The sequence below is a fragment of the Aegilops tauschii genome, chromosome 1 (genome assembly GCF_002575655.3).
Source record: "Aegilops tauschii subsp. strangulata cultivar AL8/78 chromosome 1, Aet v6.0, whole genome shotgun sequence".
NCBI lineage: Eukaryota > Viridiplantae > Streptophyta > Magnoliopsida > Poales > Poaceae > Aegilops > Aegilops tauschii.
In genome coordinates, this window is record NC_053035.3 from 363,490,844 (window position 1) to 363,509,308 (window position 18,465).

An 18,465-nucleotide genomic window follows, 5' to 3' on the forward strand; every position below is an offset into this window, starting at 1 on the left:
GGGTTAGCAATACGATCCAGAATCTTCTGTAAACCGAGGGACTCAGCCTGTTATATAAAGGGGAGCCCTAGGACGAAAATACTAAGTTACAATCTCTCAAAAGCTAGGTTCGCGAATCCGCATCCTTGTAATCAAGATCATCGTTAATATCAATCAAGCAAGAAGTAGGTCTTTACCTCCATCGCGAGGGGCTGAACCTGGGTAAATTTGTGTCCTTCGTTTTCGGTCAACCCCGTTCAAGCAGCCACCTAGTTGCGATGGCTTCCAGACTTAGTCCTTTCACGAGGACATCTGCCGTGACAAAACCATGACAGTTGGCATCCACCAGGGATCGAGGGATACACGATCGGCCGGATGACGAAGAGTCGCCGCGACAAGCTCTACATCGACGACTTGGGTTGGGTCCAGACGCTGACTCAATCGAGTATGGGTAGCGGGTCCCCTTCGGCAAGATCCATGTCTTCATCGACATAATTGGCGAATTTGGTCCGGAGCCGAACATCGTCTCCGACATCGGTGAGTCGGCTCTCCGCACCAGACCCCGCCAGGCAAGACCCGACCGGACTCACGCTTTCGTTGGCTTCACCCATGGAGTCAACCTGTCAGGAAATCCGGCACGGGTGGCGACTTGGCGGCGATCGATCCGGGGCGGCGGCAGCCCGGGGAGGCTCAGCTCGGCGGATCCGGGGCGCGTGGTGGCCCAACGGCGTGATTCCGTCGGCGGATATGGCCGGAATCGAAGGTGGCGGGACGGGCAGCGATGGTGCCGGGTGGCTGCGGGATGTGGATGGGGAACGCGCGCTGAAATGTCCCTCCCGCCAACCGCTTTCGCGAGATACAGGCACTGACAGGGTGGGAGAAAACTATGTTTTCACGGGTCGGAGAAGCAATTTACCGCGCCCCTCAAATCTTTTTAAGGATTAAACACATTTACGATGTCTGTTCGGGGTACATTTTTCTCGCGAAACCGTAAACTGGCAGTTATTTGTAGGTCCGCGCAATGTAAGAGCAACTCTAGCAGACCCCGCATCCCGCCCCGGCCCGCAAAATAACCGCCAAATTGCGGGTTGGGGCCGGAAAATCTGCATGATCAGACCCCGCATCCCGCCCCGGCTCGCAAATATTTTTGCGGGGTGCGGCAAATCTTCTCCCCCAACCTCTATATTCACGGGCTGGGAGGCTGACCCGAGTTGAACCCCTATCCGGCGCGAGATTTAGCGGGAGGGACATTTCCGCGCGCCCTTTCCCGCTCCCCGCACCCTCCGCCACCATTGCCCCCCCTCCGCAAGCTCCGGTTCCTCCTCCCCGGCTATTCCTCGCCGCCATGGACGACGCCATGTTGTCCCCCGTCACCGTCGAGGTCGCGCATGCTCCTTCCCCTCGGGCGGATCTCGTCGCCGGCCATGTTGCCCCCGCCGCCGCCGCCCAAGCACACGCCGCGCCTTCCCGCAAGCGGCAGGGCAACATGGTCGTGCAGGGCGGGAATCCGGCTGCCCCCGCCGTGATGGCCCACGCTTCGGGCGCCAACGCCGCAGTGTGATTCCGGCCGGCAGCGGAGAAGGCCGGCAAGGTTGCGGGTGTAAAGCGGAGGAAGGTTCCGGCTTCAAGGAAGCCACCTTCTTCAACCTCTCACTCCATCCCCCCGTAAGGAGGTGCTCCGGCGATGCCGTTCAACGGTGCTGCTCCCACCGCGAGCGAGGTGTTCGACGAAATGGCCGGAAGGTATGCCTCTTCGGTCTTGGCGATTCCCTTTCATTAGCTCGTGACTTGTTATCTTTCGCTATAGTGGTGGTTCGAACAATGCAACAACCGAGTTCGTAAACTTGTTGGACACGAACGCGGTTGACATTGATCAAGCCCCTTTCGAACCATTCGACTACAATGAAACGGAGGGCGGCGTGGATGATCATGGTTGTGCGGACGAATTGGAGGAGATCGAAGCAGAAGCGTTTGAGCAATCGCAAGCAAAAACTGGGAAAAGCCAAAGATCGAAGAACTAGACGATCTTGGAAGGTCAAGCTTTGATCCAAGCATGGAGTGCGGTGTCTCTTGATGCATGCACGGGTACTTCTCAAACCGCCAAGAGATATTGGCAAGTACGCAATGCACCTCCAAGTGGCACCGTGGAGTCCGACTATGTGAGTTTGTTTTGCCTTTGTTCAAGATGTGCATCATCATAATGTATCATGAGAAATGATTGCATCACTTTGTTCACATTGTGTAGGACAAGATTGCTCAACATAGATACAAGGACATGGAAGCTTCGGAAGGCAGATTCTTCAAATTAGAGCATTGTTGGGAGTTGCTCCAAAAGTGCGAGAAGTGGAAGTTGATCGACAAAGAATACCCACCAAAGAGAGGCTCACTTACAAACATGGATGAAGACGAGGATGATGATGGCCCAAGAAATTTGCACAAGCCCGATGGCGACAAGAAGACTAAAGAGAAGATGAAGAGAGAGCAAGAAGCATTGAGCTTGAGGGAGAAGATTGATGCCATGGTGCAATCAAACGCGTTGATGTTGTTGAAGTCGTTGGAGATCAAGAAAGAGTTGGCCGAGAAGAAGGCAAAAGAAAAGCAAGAAAAATGGCAAATTCTCAAGGAAGAGGGGCTCCGCAAACCTGCCATTGCGGAGAGAAAAGCACGCGCCTCAGAAAACAAATCGATGTCATTGTTGCTCGCCGAAGAGAACAAGATCATGTCAATGAGCCGCAATGACATGGACGATGTCACCAAAACATGGCATGATATGGCAAGGAGAGAGATCTTGAAGAGGAGAATGGTCGCCTCGGCCGGTCCGTGTTTCAGTTCCGGTGATGTTTTCTCTGCTCCATATGGTGGCAATGTGGATGATTTCGGTGCGGGAGTTGGAACAAGCGACGGAGGTGGATTCGGTGGCGCCGATGAACTTCAAGATGGACTCCATGGCGCGGAGTGAAGATCGGCCCCCAAGATGATGCCGGACATGGGCGCAAACCTTTGCATGCCCTCTTTTGCGTAATGAACTTCGCTTTTATTTGCGCGCAAACTGTTTATGTCGTTTGAATTTGAACTTGCTTGTGAAACCCTATGTCAAATGCGAGATTTGCAGTTTTTCTGTTTGCGGGTTGTCGCGCTGGTGCCCGAGCAGAACCCGCATAGCCGACCCGTAAAAAAGCATATTCCGCGAATATACTTTTTTACGGATCCGTTTGGGGGGTCTGCATATGTGCGAGCCTATGCTGGCCCGCAGAAGTGATTTTGCGCGAACTGCAAATTCGTTTTAGGGGCCGGCGGGATGCAGGGTCGGTTAGAGTTGCTCTAAGAGCAACTCCAATGGGGCGACCCATTTCGTCCGCGGCCGTCCGTTTGGGTCGGCGCGGACAGAAAAGGCGGCCCAACGCGCCGACCCAAACGGACGCGCGTCCGTTTTTCGTCCGCGGACAACCCATTCCCGGCCCATTTTGAGCCTGATTTGCGTCGGCGCGGACATGCGACGGACGCACGCGCGGTCGCCTACTCCTGTCCCCGGGCCCGCTGGTATGTGGCACATTGGCCTCCCTCCCCCTGGCCAACAAGCAACCCTCGCCCCCCGCCTCCTCCGTCACCGACGCCGCCGCCCATTTTTCCGGCGACTCTTCCAGCTGCCGCCGCCTCCACATCCGCCCAGCAATGCCGCCCCTGCCCCCAGTCGCCCGCCGCCGCCGGGGAGCAAACTAGTTCCCGCCGCCGCTTCCCCCACCGCACAGCCGCCCGCGACCAAGAAGACGCCTCGCCGCCCCCGCCACATACGACCGACACGCTCGTCGGACGCCGTCACACTCGTCGGACGCCGGCCGGGCAGCTAGCTGGTCTGTGGGCGCCACGTCTCCCCTCGCCGGCCGTCTCCTTCTTCGACACCCGCAAGCTGTTCGACAGTTTGTCAAGGTACGAAAATGGACTCCGCCGACGAGTTCTTTTTCCATAATTTCATTTGCGACTCCGACGATTCGTCGTCCGACGACGAGGAGGAGATATTGGCTGCCGTGTTGGTCCATCACCACCTCAACAACCAGCGGCCGTTGTTCCGTGGCTCCATTCCGGGCCACCTTCCGGCGTTGAATCATAACCGAGAGAGCGGGCATTTCCTTCTTTGGAAGGACTACTTTGATACAACAAACCCGTTGTTCAAACATCACAAATTCCGCCTCCGGTTCCGTATGAGTAGGCATGTTTTCAACCGTATTAGAGAGGGAGTGGTCGGCTATGATGACTACTTCGAGTGCAAAGACGATGCCGCCGGCAAGATTGGTTTCTCCTCTTATCAGAAATGCACTGCCGCCATCCGAATGCTTGCATACGGAGTGCCCGGTGATCTCATTGACGAGTACGTCCGTATGAGCGAGTCTACATGCCTAGAGTCCCTGTATAAGTTCTACAAGGCTGTGATTGCTGTGTTTGGTCCTGAGTACTTGAGAGAGCCGACAGCTGCAGATACAGCCCGTTTGTTGGCGATGAATGCTAGCAGGGGCTTCCCGGGGATGCTTGGCAGCATAGACTGCATGCACTGGGAGTGGAAGAACTGCCCTTCTGCTTGGCAAGGGCAGTATAAGGGACATGTCAGGGCTTGCACTGTCATACTAGAGGCCGTGGCGGCTCAAGATCTCTGGATCTGGTACTCTTTCTTTGGCATGGCTAGATCACACAATGATATCAACGTGCTTCAGCGCTCGTCGGTGTTTGCTAGGCTTGCCGAAGGCAACAGCCCACCGGTGAACTTTATTGTCAACGGCCACAACTACGACAAAGGGTACTATTTGGGTGACGGTATCTATCCTCAGTGGACCACTATTGTAAAGACAATACCCAACCCTGTTGGAGAGAAAAGGAAAAGATTTGCCCAAGAGCAAGAGAGTGCTAGAAAGGATGTCGAGCGTGCCTTTGGTGTTTTGCAATCTCGATGGGGCATCGTTCGGTATCCTGCTAATACTTGGAGCACGCAGAAACTATGGGAGGTGATGACTGTTTGTGTGATCATGCACAATACGATCGTAGAAAACGAGCGCCCGGAACGTCTGTACGATCAAGGCTTTCAGTTTCAGGGTGAGAATGTTGTGCCTGAGCATGGAGTAGCGGCAATATTTGAGCAGTTCACTCAGTTTCATGAAGACATGCGTGATTGGGAAACTCACATGCAACTGCAAAATGATTTGATTGAGTATATGTGGACTCATGTTGGTAACCAATAGATGTATCTTCTTTTATTCGTTCGCAAAACTATGTGAAACATTTTTATTTTTATTTAGCCTGTAAACTATACTATTTATTTAGGCGGACTATTTTGTTTGTTAAATTTTCATTTCACAATATGTTGAATGCAATGCAAAATTGGCCGGCCAGCCGGCCACGTCTGCACATATGGGTCGGCGTGTTGGCCGCGCTACCGACTCATATGAAAAACAGGGTGGACGCCGGCGGGACAAAAGCGGACGAAATCGCCGTCCGTTTGGGTCGGCCCGTTATAGTTGCTCTAAGGGTCCAGCAGCACGAAATCTGTAGTGCCGTCGAGTAGATTCGAGTGGCCAGTGACTCCGGTAGTCTCCCGTCCGTCATTCCCCACGCGGAGGCGACGCGACCCAGCGAAATTTCGAGCACGTCGGGCGTCGGCGTCGCCAATGCGAGAAATAGCCCCGAAAACCACATGGCGACGCGGCCGAAATTTCCACGGCCTGACAATCCAAAACCCCTCGAACGGCCCGGAGGAGGCTCCACATAGCAGCTGACCCCTCGTCTCGTCAACTCCTCCCAATCCCCTCGGCGCACCGAGCCTCGGTTCCCGACGACCGGCCGGGCGAGATGGTCGAGGCGGTGGCCGGCTGGCTGGTGTGCCCGGTCATACGGATCGTCGTCGACAAGGCCAAGTCCTGCGCCGCCGACCGGGTCAGGTGGCTCAACGGCGGCGTCCCCGATGCGCTCCAGCAGCTGGACGGGGCGCTCACGCAGCTCCGCGCCGTGGCGAGCGCCGTCGAGCGGAGCAGCGGCGCGAGGGGCAGCGGCGGCGACCTCGACCGGTGGCTGCTGCAGCTCAAGGACGCCGTCTACGAGGCTGACGAGGTCGTCGACGAGTTCGAATACCGGACGCTCGGCCCCCCGCGCTCCCCCCTTGTCAAGATCGGCAAGCAGCTCGTCGGCACCGACGAGTCGCTAAACAGGCTCAAGGGCGTCATCAAGAAGCTGGACGGCATCAACGACAGCTCCGGGCGGCTGATGCAGGCGGCAGGCCTCCAGCCGTCGTGGTCCGGCGAGTTGAGCGGCCACCCACCCACCCCGGTCGGCCCGGCCACAGGCTCGCTGCTGGAGGACAGCGAGGTGTTTGGGCGCGACGCGGAGCGGAAGGACATGGTGTCTTGGCTGATCGCCGCCAGCCCGCCCCACCGCGCAGATCCGCGCGCCGCCGCCATCCCCGTCGCCGCGATCATAGGGCTCGGCGGGATGGGGAAGACCACGCTGGCGCGCGTCCTGCTCCACGACGATTTGGTGAAGGAGACATTCAATCTGGTGATGTGGGTGTGTCCTTCTGCCGCTTACCACAAGGTCGGGCTCCTGAAGCAAATCCTGCAGTCTGCTGGGGTAGAATTTCCTGACAGCATGAACAACTTTGACTGTCTCCAGAGGCGGCTCGAGGATGCCGTGTCATCCAAGAGGTTCCTGCTGGTTCTCGACAACGTCTGGAACAAAGGGGGCATGGACGAGGATAACTGGAGCGAGGTCTTGGCTCCTCTCAGATGTGGCCAGCCCGGCAGCAAGATCATGGTCACCACCAGGAAAAGGATTGTAGCAAACTTGCTGAAGGCGAGCAAGCTGGTTCCGTTGGACGGACTGGCGTTCGCCGATGTTTGGTCGCTGTTCACGAGGATTGCTTTCAGCAATGACAGCGCTGACAAGCATCCAGCCTTGCAGGCAATTGGAGAGCAGCTTGTTCAGAAGCTCAAGGGGTTGCCATTGGCTGCCAAGGTCGTCGGCGGGATGCTCAAGGCTTCCCAGAGTATCAGCCACTGGAAGAGGATCTCAGAGATGGAAAGCTATGCCAATGTAACCTCAACGCTAGAGCTATGTTACCGGAACCTGCAGGAGCACCTGCAGCCGTGCTTTGCAATCTGCAGCATATTTCCGAAGAGCTGGCGGTTCAAGCGTGACAAGCTGGTTAAGATTTGGATGGCCCTTGATTTCATCCGGCCAGCTGATGGGAGGAAACTGGAGGATGTAGGGAAGGAGTACTTTGATCAACTTGTGGAGGGGTCCTTCTTCCATGAGCGCAAAGAGGGCCATCAGAATTACTATTACATTCATGACCTGATGCATGACCTGGCAGAGAGTGTCTCACAAGTTGACTGTGGAAGAGTTGAGAGTGCTGAGGAGAAGCAGATACCTCGTACAGTTCGGCACTTATCTGTTACTGCTGATGCTGTCACGCAGCTCAAAGGTCGGTGCGAGCTCAAAAGATTGCACACATTCATAATTCTAAAGCATTCCTCGTCTTCTCTCAGTCAATTGCCAGATGATATCCTCAAGGAATTAAAGGGTGTCCGTGTGCTTGGTTTGGATGGCTGCGATATGGTTGATCTATCGGATAAAATTGGTCAACTGATGCACCTGAGGTACCTTGCTCTTTGCAAGACAATTACAAGGCTTCCACAGTCAGTGACAAAACTGTTCCTTCTTCAGACCCTAAGCATCCCTAAGAGGTGCCGCCTCGAGCAGTTTCCGAAAGATATGCGGAACTTGAAATATTTGCGCCATTTGGATATGGACAGGGCAAGTACGTCGAAAGTTGTGGGTATTGGGGAACTGATTCATCTCCAGGGATCAATTGAGTTCCATGTTAAAAGGGAAAAAGGTCATACGTTGGAAGATTTGTCTGATATGAATGGTCTCTGCAGAAAGCTCCATATCAAGAACCTTGATGTTGTATCCAGTAAACAAGAGGCCAGCAAAGCTGGCCTGGGAAAGAAACAGGGTATTAAGGTGCTGGAACTAGAATGGAATTCCACTGGTAAGAGTGACCCTTCTGTCGATGCTGAAGTGTTAGAAGGCCTTGAACCGCACCCGCATGTTGAAGAGGTCCGTATCAGAAGATATCATGGTGATAAGTCACCGTGTTGGCTGGACATGAGCTTGAGGGAGGGAAATAAATTGTGCCTACTCAAATCTTTATATTTGACCAACTGTAGGAAGTGGAAGGTCCTGCCTCCCCTTGGGCAGCTTCCCTGCCTGAAGGTTTTGCATTTGAAAGAGATGTGCTCACTGAGAAAGATTGGCAGTGAGTTCTATGGAACCAAGTTGATTGCATTTCCATGTCTGGCAGAACTTGAATTTGATGATATGCCACAATGGGTTGAGTGGACCAAAGAAGAGAGCGTGACCAATGTTTTTCCCAAGCTCCGTAAGCTGAGTCTTTTGAACTGTCCCAAATTGGTTAAAGTGCCTCCTTTCGCTCAGTCCATCAGGAAGGTCACTGTCCGAAACACAGGGTTTGCTTCACACATGAAGCTATCCTTCTCATCATCATCGAGAGCTTGCAGTGTTGCACTAGAGACATGTTGCACCACCATCCTTACAATAGGCTTGCTGCACCGGCAACAGGTGGAAGCAGTTGCAGTTTTGACTCTGCGGCGCTGCCAAGGCGTAAAGTTTGAGGACTTTCAGGCACTTGTCTCACTGAAGAAGCTGCATATATCTCATCTAGACATAACAGATGAGCAGCTGGGTACTTGTTTGCGAGGTCTACGATCGCTTACCTCTCTGGAGATAGACAACTGCAGCAACATAACATCTCTTCCACATGTCGAGAGTTCAAGCGGATTAACGACGTTGCATATTCGACAGTGCTCCAAGTTGTCCTCTCTGCATTCCTTGCCGAGTTTTGCAGCACTGGAGAGCATGTGGATCGACAATTGCTCCAAGCTCACCGTAGAGTCTTTCCCCGGCGACTTCAGCAGCCTCGGTTCTCTGAGAAAATTGAACATAATGTGCTGCACGGGGCTGGAGTCGCTGCCAAGCGGCTTCCCGTCTTCACTGCAGGTTCTTGATCTGATTGGGGGCAAGCCAGCGCTGTTGAACCAGCTGCAGCTCAAGGACGGGCCAGAATGGGATAAAATAGCTCATATCCCGATTAAACGGATCCACTGACCAGAGGCTCGTTGTGTCGGTGCATCCGATGCCGTTATCATTCCAGTTCGTCGCCGTTCAAGAATACCGCCTTTCCTATGAAATGATCACATAGAATCGACGCGGTATGTGCATTTCAGATTACATAGTCGATGTCTGCCATTTGTGCGTGAAATTATAGTATGCAAGATGAGAGATACCGGATGCGTCTGTATCCCTTCTGTACGTATGTAATTTATGTGAAATTCTAGTATGCTCATACGTTCTGTATGACTATGTATGTAATGTGCCCTTTGGCTGAAGTACATTCTCATTACACTTTCTGTTTTTTTTTCTTTCTCAAATACGCATAGCATGCGTATCTTGTATTAAAGAAGAAAGGGGTACAAGGACCCTCCACCGGGGTTGTTACAACACACCAACACCACCGAAGGTGCTACAAAGCACCCTCACCACCGTACCCTAGACTGGCTCCATGTCTCGTCCATTGCCCACATGTGAATCCGCTCGAAGAAGGGCTCCATGTCCGTCCTTATGAGGCCCGCCATCTTCCAGGTTCTACCCTCAGTAAGGCACCTACGAACTAGTCTAGTAAGCGAAGGGGAGTCCCCGTCGAAAACGATCCCGTTGCGATGCTTCCATAGCTCCCAGAGAGCAAGAATGATGATAGCTCTCACGTCCTTATCCGGCGTTCCCTCAATGGTCTTGTTGAGCATCCACTCCGGCAGTGTGTCATCAGGTGCTGGAGTCCACCCTGGCTTGCCCAACGCCGTGCAAATCTGGAACCAGAACCCTCTGGAGAAAGCACATTGTAGCATGATATGATTCATCGTTTCCTCCTCCTGGTCGCAAAGTGGGCAAGCTTCCTGGTGCGGCAGGCCCCTCCTAGCCAAACGATCGAAGGTCCAGCAGCGGTTGCGAACAACAAGCCATAGGAAGAAACGGCACTGCAGGGGGGCACGGTTCTTCCATGTCGTCGTCGCCGTTGGGGCTACCTCCCGACCCATGAACTTGGCAGCATACGCTGAGCGGGAAGAGTACCTCCCATTGCGCTCCCACGCCCAGGTGATCGTATCCGACACTCCCTCCCGGAGTTGCACCGCGTCAACACGAGTCCACAGCTCCATGAATTCCCTGATGGTCGGCCCGTCCATGTCAGGGCCAACCTTGTGCGCCCAGGATCTGCTTGTTATCACCTCATTGACATGAAGCCGCTTCCGAATGCGTTTGGGGATGCGGGAGTGGATGTTGGGGGCAATTTCCTCGATCCTAAAGCCATCAAGCCACCTGTTGAAAGTGCTAGTTATCGACTAGAGGGGGGGTGAATAGGCGATTTTTATGGAAGTCTTCAAAACATGGGAGTTTCGAAGACAAATGATAGAAATGAACCTATTGACATGCAGCGGAAGGTAGACTACACTAGACAAGCCATAGTCAAGCAAGTAATGAAGCTAAAGCACGAAGACTATTAGCAGCTAGGTAGAATGGATCAAGATGGAAGAGAGTATGAAGCCAAACGCAATAGTCGTCACACAGTGAAGTCAAACAGCTCAGGCAAGCATGCAAATGACTTCACGAAGACAAACTGTAAGTAAAGAGAGGGAGAAGATAGAACCAGTTGCTTGGTGAGGACAGTGATTTGTTGGACCAGTTCCAGTTGCTGTGACAACTGTACGTCTGGTTAGGGAGGCTGAGATTCAACTCAGAAGACCGTGTCTTCACCTTATTCCCCTTGAGCTAAGGACACCTAGTCCCCGCCCAATCACTCTGGTAAGTCTTCAAGGTAGACTTCCAAACCTTCACAGACTTCGTTCACCGGCAATCCACAATGACTCTTGGATGCTCAGAATGCAACGCCTAACCGGCTGGAGGATTCACAGTCCTCAAGTGTAACAAGTCTTCAGGTGACGTAGACAGAAAGACTTCAGTGATGCCTAACACTTTTTGGCTCTGGGTGTTTTGGGCTTTGTCCTCGCAAGGATTTCTCTCTCTCAAAGGCTTCGAGGTGGGTTGCTCTCAAACGACAAAAGCCCTGCACTAACTCTGAGCAGCCACCAATTTATGATGTAGGGGGTGGGCTATTTATAGCCACTAGGCAACCCGACCTGATTTGTCCGAAATGACCCTGGGTCACTAAGGAACTGACACGTGTTCCAACGGTCAGATTTCAAACACACGCGGCAGCTTGACTTGGGCTACAAGTAAAGCTGACTTATCCGACTCTGGATAAGATTTGCTCTCATTGTCTTCGCTCGAAGACATAGGATTCGGTTGAGCATCACTTCAGTCACTCTGACTATGTTCACTTGGACCCCACTTAACAGTATGGTGGTTCCTATGACTCAACAAAGAAGAAAAGGAAACTACGAAACAGCTATGTCTTCGCACTCCATAGTCTTCATGTGAATGTCTTCTCGAATCATAATCTTCGTTGTGAATATCTTCACATACCACCATTGTCTTCAATGTCTTCACACATTTTTAGGGTCATCTCCGGTAGAATCAATGAGGGATTACTACCTGTGTTATCCTGCAATTCTCACAAACACATTAGTCCCTCAACCAGGTTTGTCGTCAATACTCCAAAACCAACTAGGGGTGGCACTAGATGCACTTACAATCTCCCCCTTTTTGGTGATTGATGACAAACTGGTTGAAGTTTTCAACGGGGATAAAAGTATGTGAAATTGTAAAGGATTAAGATATTGTCTCCATAAGTGGCAAAAGGCTCCGAAGATGTGCATATAAGTATTTTGCTTTTGAATGCAAATGCACATGGCAGGTTGTACTTGTGGAGATCCTCTTCAACTAATGAAGACAATTCATCATGCATGAAAGGATATAACGAAGGTAATGACATGCACAATGAAAAATGGACGTCTGCGAAATGACTTCGTGCGGGATTTATCATCGCACATGCGGAATTTATCGTCGCATCGCAGAATAGCAGAAAAAGTAGCAGACGACCATCAAGTTTAAGTGTTACAACTCAAAGAACCAAATGTATCAAAAGCGAGAGTTGTAAGCACTTGGAAAAAGTATAGCAACCACCCATATGGACCCGCTTGAAGACTATCAACTCATTTGCTTCTCCCCCTTTTGTCAGTAAGGACCAAAAAGGTTTGAAGACATAGAGCTTCTACTCGTTCCCATGAGGAGAAGGTGAAGCAGCAGGGTCGTCGTTGAGGTTCGGTGGTGCTGAAGAACTTGGTGCAGTGTCGATATGCGGCGACGTTGTAGTTGGCGAAGTAGCATCATCTTCATCATCGATGACTCTGGCATTAACAGTTGCTGCAAAGGAGGAGTACTCAGAGTCTTCGAGTGAGGGAGTCCGACGCAAGACAACATTTCTGGGAGGAGTGGAGTCAAATTTGAATCCTCTGTGAAGCCATCTTGTTGAAGATCATCTTCAGAGCTCAGCAATGTCGGACTCTTCCACGACCGCCGACAAGTTTCACGAGTGACAAATGCATTCTTGGTGGCAAGGTTGTGAATGCGATTAACATCCACCAAGAGGCTTTGCATCTGACGCTTCAGCCAGTAATGATGCTTATCCTGTTTTTGATGCAGGGCGACGAGAAGCTCTCGGTTATTGAGTACACGAGAACGCTTCAGAGGCCTTTGAGCAATTGTGCTTTCAGTGGCTTCAGTATGGGCACGATGAGGTGCACGTGTATGTCCAGCCAAAGGATAAACACGAGTTGCAGCAAGAACACCTTCAATGGGTTGAGTGAAACTTTGACGGTCGACATTGTGAAGATAAATTGGCTCCTTGGCAGGTTCTGGGTATATGGCTTCGACAGACATATCAACCTCTGGTAAGAAGATAATGTGGTTGCGCACAGAGGGCTGATAATTGACAGCAGTGTGAAGCTTGATGAGGCGCATTACCCATGGAGCATAAAACTTCAGACCAAATAAATCAGAGCCAGATGCAACCAATTGCCTGATGAAGAAGTCTTGAGCATTGAAGCTGATGCCATTGAAGATATAGAAAACCAATTTCTTCATTGCTCCTTCAAGCTTCGCTGCAGGAGAATGTCCTTTGACAGGCCATAGAGTTCGTCTGATAATATGATAAATAGCGCGGGGCAGATACTCTAGGTCTTCAACAAAGAATTCCCTTGGATATTCAGTGTCGCGTGGCAGTGGCTTCATCATGCTCAGCATTTGGCTCATGTTTGGCTCAGGCTTCTGGAAGATGCTCTCCAAAGCATTGCGGTGAAGCTGACAACCAGGTTCATAGAGTTCACTTGGAGTGGGCAAGGCAGTGAGCTCAATAATATCAAGAGCTTTGGCTTCATGGTGTACATTGCCTGTCATCCACTCAAGGATCCATGTCTTCGGATCCCTGTTGTAGCCACGAATGTGGAGGGTGGCATAGAATTGTAGCAGAAGCTCTTCATTCCAGTGCTCTTTATCAGTCACAAATTGGAGAAGGACAGCATCTCTGAAGCAGTCGAGTGCTTCTTTCAAGCAGGGCAGGCCAGCAATAGCTTCGCAGTCTAGACACATATGGGGAAAGATGCGCCCTTGACCGTAAAGAACACAAGAGTAGTAACTGTGCTGCTGATAGCTCCAGAACCGATCAGATGAAATTCTTGGCTTCGAGTATGGGTTCTTGTCGCTATCAAAGAAGGTGTTGTGTGCAATGAAGTCATTCACATTAAACGATCCTGGTGAAGTTGCTGTACCTGGAAACCTAGGCAGCCTCGGTTTTGGCTTCTGGACCCGAGGCCTGTGCTCCACATGATAATCAAATTGAGGTCCGGGAGCAGGAGGAGGAACCAGAATAGGCCAGCGAACCATGACAGGTTGGCCGCGATCAAATGCCAGCTCAATAGTGTGAGGCCTTGAAGGTGGTACAGGAGCATCGACATTGACATGGGCTGCAAGTGGTACAATGGCTTCAGGTGCAATATTGACTTCAGGTGCATTAGAAGCTTCAGGCACCATATCCACGTCAGGCGCCACATGAGCTTCAGCCATGACAACGTCATTGGCTTCAGTAGTGTTGTTGGTGGCCGCCACAATGTTTTCAACCTCCACTTGAGTAGCTGGAGGGTCGGTCACAAACTCGTTCTCCTCGAGAACATCTTGGGTGATAGGGGGTGTGGCAACACGCTCTTCTTCTTCACGGGTTTCTTGTTGTTCTGCGGCTGATGCAGCCGGTGTATCTTCTGCAGCTTTGGCTTCAGATTCTGGGACGTTCGCAGTTGGAGTGGCTTCGGGAAACACTTGTTCTGATACTGAGTTCTGGTGCTCTTCTCCTTCTGGAACACTCGAAAGAGTGACTTGTGGCCTTGGTCCTTTGCGAAGCCTGCAGAATGCGGGTGACGCTTGTGGAGATGGAGTTGGATGGACCACATAGTCATCATCATCAAGCACCGGAGTGGTGACTTGAGTTGGGGGAGTACTTGGTGATTCTTCTTGATGGGGGGAGACTTGAGGGTGATCAGCCCATGAATCATCCTGAGCAATTGGCGTCAGAGGACGACCAATGCTGATGAGTTCGCTGTTCGTGAGATAGGTGATGATACCATTTGGTGCTCAATCTGAGGAAGGACTTCATCATCATTTACATTGTCTTGGGGACCAATGTCTTCAGCTGCGGTGGAGTCAACAGCTGGAATGTCTTCAGCTTCAGGAGCCTCTGTGGTAGCAGGCTCGTGAACAATTAACTGACGCTCTCAGTGTTCGGACGCAGGACGAGCAACTGAGATTGGCTCGACGACAAGGGGCTCTGTGGGAGCAGCCCGATCTTTCTTCTTTGTCTTTCTCTTCTTGGTCGATGGAGCATCGTCAGTGGTGTTCTTGTTCTTGCGCTTTCAGGCTTCGGCTTCGGCTGCCCTTGTTTTCTTAAGTTCTGAAGCAACTGTGGGGACTTTAGGCTTCGTTCCTGTCATGCTGGCAGGGAAGACAATGTGAGGTGCTTCCTGCCCTGAGGCTTCAGCTTGTGCCACAGCTGGCTTCTTCTTCTTGGCAGCCATCTTGGGGTCAATGCCAGGACGCCCAAGTGCCTTGCGCTTTTCTGCTTCATTGTGAGCTTGAACACATTTTGCAGCGGAGAGCTTCATACGTTCTCTTGATCCTTTTGTTGCTTAACGTTTTTGTTGAAACTGCTCTTTGAGGTCATGCAGCATCTTCTTGAAGTTTTGAACATCAGCCACGCTGAGCTTGTCCATGTGCTTCTTGAACTGAGCCTTCTCATAGTCAATTTTGTTCTTAAGTTCAACAATCTTCTGAGCCAGAGCCACCTCATTTGCAATGGATCTGTGGAAGGAGACACTGATGCCAATTGGAAGCTGAAGATCATCGATGCTCAGGCTTGGATTTTCAAACCACTCATCAATTAAATTATTCAAGATGTCCACATCGAAGAGGGGCAGATCGTTGAAGATCTCCGCCTCTTGCTTGCTCTTTATCAGCAGCTCAAGAGCATCATCGCCAAGATCTTCATCACTTGACAGATCAATGGCTTCATTCTCGTTCCTTAGAACAGCAGTCGGGGTCAGTGCTTGACCAAAAAATCTGGATGGGCTTCTTCTTCTTCTCGGTCTTGGAGATGCGAGAAAGATCTTCTGACTGCACACTGGCTTCAGGAGGTGCAGTGGCCAGAGGCTTCGCACGCGAAGCTCTTGGTGGAGCAGCAGGTTTCGAAACCTTTGGTTTCTTTTGCTTTTGTGGCTTCGGCGGAGCTGGAGCTTCATCAGAATCAGCATCATCTCCGCACTGATACACTGTGGCCCTCTGAGCGGCTGAAAGTGCAACTATCCCTTGGTGGTTTTGGTAATTCCTAACAACATATAGCTCATTGAGCTAATGCTATTTCAAGATGAATATTGCAGGAAAGCTCAATGATTGGCGTGGCATGGATTAGGAAGTGGACCCTTCAAATTGCTAAGGACAAAAGATTGGCTCAAACTCAAAGCACAAGACTCTACATTTTCTATTTTAGTGATCCAAGATCACATTGAGTCCATAGGAAAAGCCAATACTATTAAGAAGGGATGAGGTGTTGCTTAATGAGGTTCTTGCTCAAAATGCTTAGTGATATGCTCCAAAACCCTCCACTACTTTCTCATATCCACATCTGTCCCAAACCAAATATCCAACTCGGCCCCACCGATTCTTTCTATCCGGAGCCACTGAGTTCAGTTGACATAGCCATTGCCAAAAACCCCAGTCTTTTTGGTCTCACCGATAGGGATCTTGGTCTCACCGAGATGGGATTGTAATCTCTCTGTTTCCCTTCGTAACATTTTGGTCCAACCGAGATGAGCGATCGGTCCCACCGAGATTGCAATGCAAACACTCTGTTTCCTTTTCGTAACATTTTGGTCCCACCGAGATGAGCGAATCGGTCCCACCGAGTTTGCCTGACCAACTCTCTGTTTGACTATTACCAAAATCGGTCGCACCGAGTTTGTGTAATCGGTCACACCGAGATTACGTTATGCCCTAACCCTAATGATATCGGTTCCACCGAGTTGACATGTCGGTCCCGCCGAAATACCTAACGGTCACATTATGAACCAAGTCGGTCTGACCGAGTTCTCTGAATCGGTCCCACCGAGTTTGGTGATTTGTGTGTAACGGTTAGATTTTGTGTGGAGGCTATATATACCCCTCCACCCACTCTTCATTCGTGGAGAGAGCCATCAGAACATGCCTACACTTCCAATACATATTTTCTGAGAGAGAACCACCTACACTTGTGTTGAGGTCAAGATATTCCATTCCAACCACATAAAACTTGATCTCTAGCCTTCCCCAAGTTGCTTTCCACTCAAATCTTCTTTCCACCAAATCCAATCCTATGAGAGAGAGAGAGTTGAGTGTTGGGGAGACTATCATTTGAAGCACAAGAGCAAGGAGTTCATCATCAACACACCATTTGTTACTTCTTAGAGAGTGGTGTCTCCTAGATTGGCTAGGTGTCACATGGGAGCCTCCGTCAAGATTGTGGAGTTGAACCAAGGAGTTTGTAAGGGCAAGGAGATCGCCTACTTCGTGAAGATCTACCCTAGTGAGGCAAGTCCTTCGTGGGCGACGGCCATGGTGGGATAGACAAGGTTGCTTCTTCGTGGGTGGAGCCCTCCGCGGACTCGCGCAACCGTTACCCTTCGTGGGTTGAAGTCTCCATCAACGTGGATGTACGATAGCACCACCTATCGGAACCACGGATAAAAAAATCTCCGTGTCAACATTGCGTTTGCTCCCTCAAACTCCTCCCTTTACCTTCATATGCAATTGTTTTACATTCCACTGCTATACTCTTAGAATTGCATGTGTAGGTTGATTGCTTGACTTGTTCTAAGTTGCTAAAATCTGCCAAGAACTAAAATTGGGAAAAGGCTAGATTTTTATTTGGTCAAGTAGTCTAATCACCCCCCTCTAGACATACTTTCGATCCTACAAGTGGTATCAGAGCTTTGGTCTCCATTTGATTTGATTTCCATAGATTTTGGTGGTCATAGCCTTGGTTTCACAACCTAGGAGAGTATGGCGTCTAGCGAGGGAAATTACCACCGTAGAGGTCCTTACTTTGATGGTACAAATTTTGCTAGTTGGAAGCATAAGATGAAAATGCATATTCTTGGACATAACCCCGCCGTTTGGGATATTGTGTGTATTGGCTTGCAAGGTGAATTCTTCGATGGGAAAGAACCTAACCGTGAAGCTACCGCGGAAGAGTTGAAGATGCTATAATACAATGCTCAAGCCTGTGATATTCTCTTCAATGGACTGTGCCCCGAAGAATTCAACAAAATCAGCCGTCTTGAGAATGCAAAGGAAATTTGGGATACTTTGATTGATATGCACGAAGGTACCGACTCCATCAAGGAATCCAAATTGGACGTGCTTCAAAGTCAACTTGACAAGTTCAAAATGAAGGATGGTGAAGGTGTCGCTGAAATGTACTCTAGGCTTGCTCTCATCACAAATGAGATTGCCGGCTTAGGAAGTGAAGAGATGACTGACAAATTCATCATCAAGAAGATCCTAAGAGCCTTGGATGGGAAATATGATACCGTGTGCACATTGATCCAAATGATGCCCAATTACAAAGATCTCAAGCCAACGGAAGTCATTGGAAGAATTGTTGCTCATGAGATGTCACTCAAGGATAAGGAAGAGCTTCACAACAAGTCAAGTGGTGCTTACAAAGCCTCGTGTGATGCTCCCACATCATCAAGTGAGAAGCAAACCTTCAATGAAGAATTGAGCCTAATGGTAAAGAACTTCAACAAGTTCTACAAGAGTAGAAGCAAAGAAAGAAGTTCCAAGTCAAGGTCCTACAATGACAAAAGATCTTCTAGTCGAGAGCGAAATTGC

General features: G+C 50.7%; 1 protein-coding gene across 1 annotated transcript; it reads left to right on the plus strand.

Annotated features, from left to right (window-relative positions):
* The first annotated feature begins 5,555 nt into the window (after window positions 1-5,555).
* Window positions 5,556-9,455, plus strand: LOC109779321 (putative disease resistance RPP13-like protein 1). Its single transcript, XM_020337925.2, has one exon. It carries the CDS (start codon window positions 5,815-5,817, stop codon window positions 9,145-9,147), a length of 3,333 nt encoding a protein of 1,110 aa, XP_020193514.1. The 5' UTR covers window positions 5,556-5,814; the 3' UTR covers window positions 9,148-9,455.
* Window positions 9,456-18,465: the final 9,010 nt, after the last annotated feature.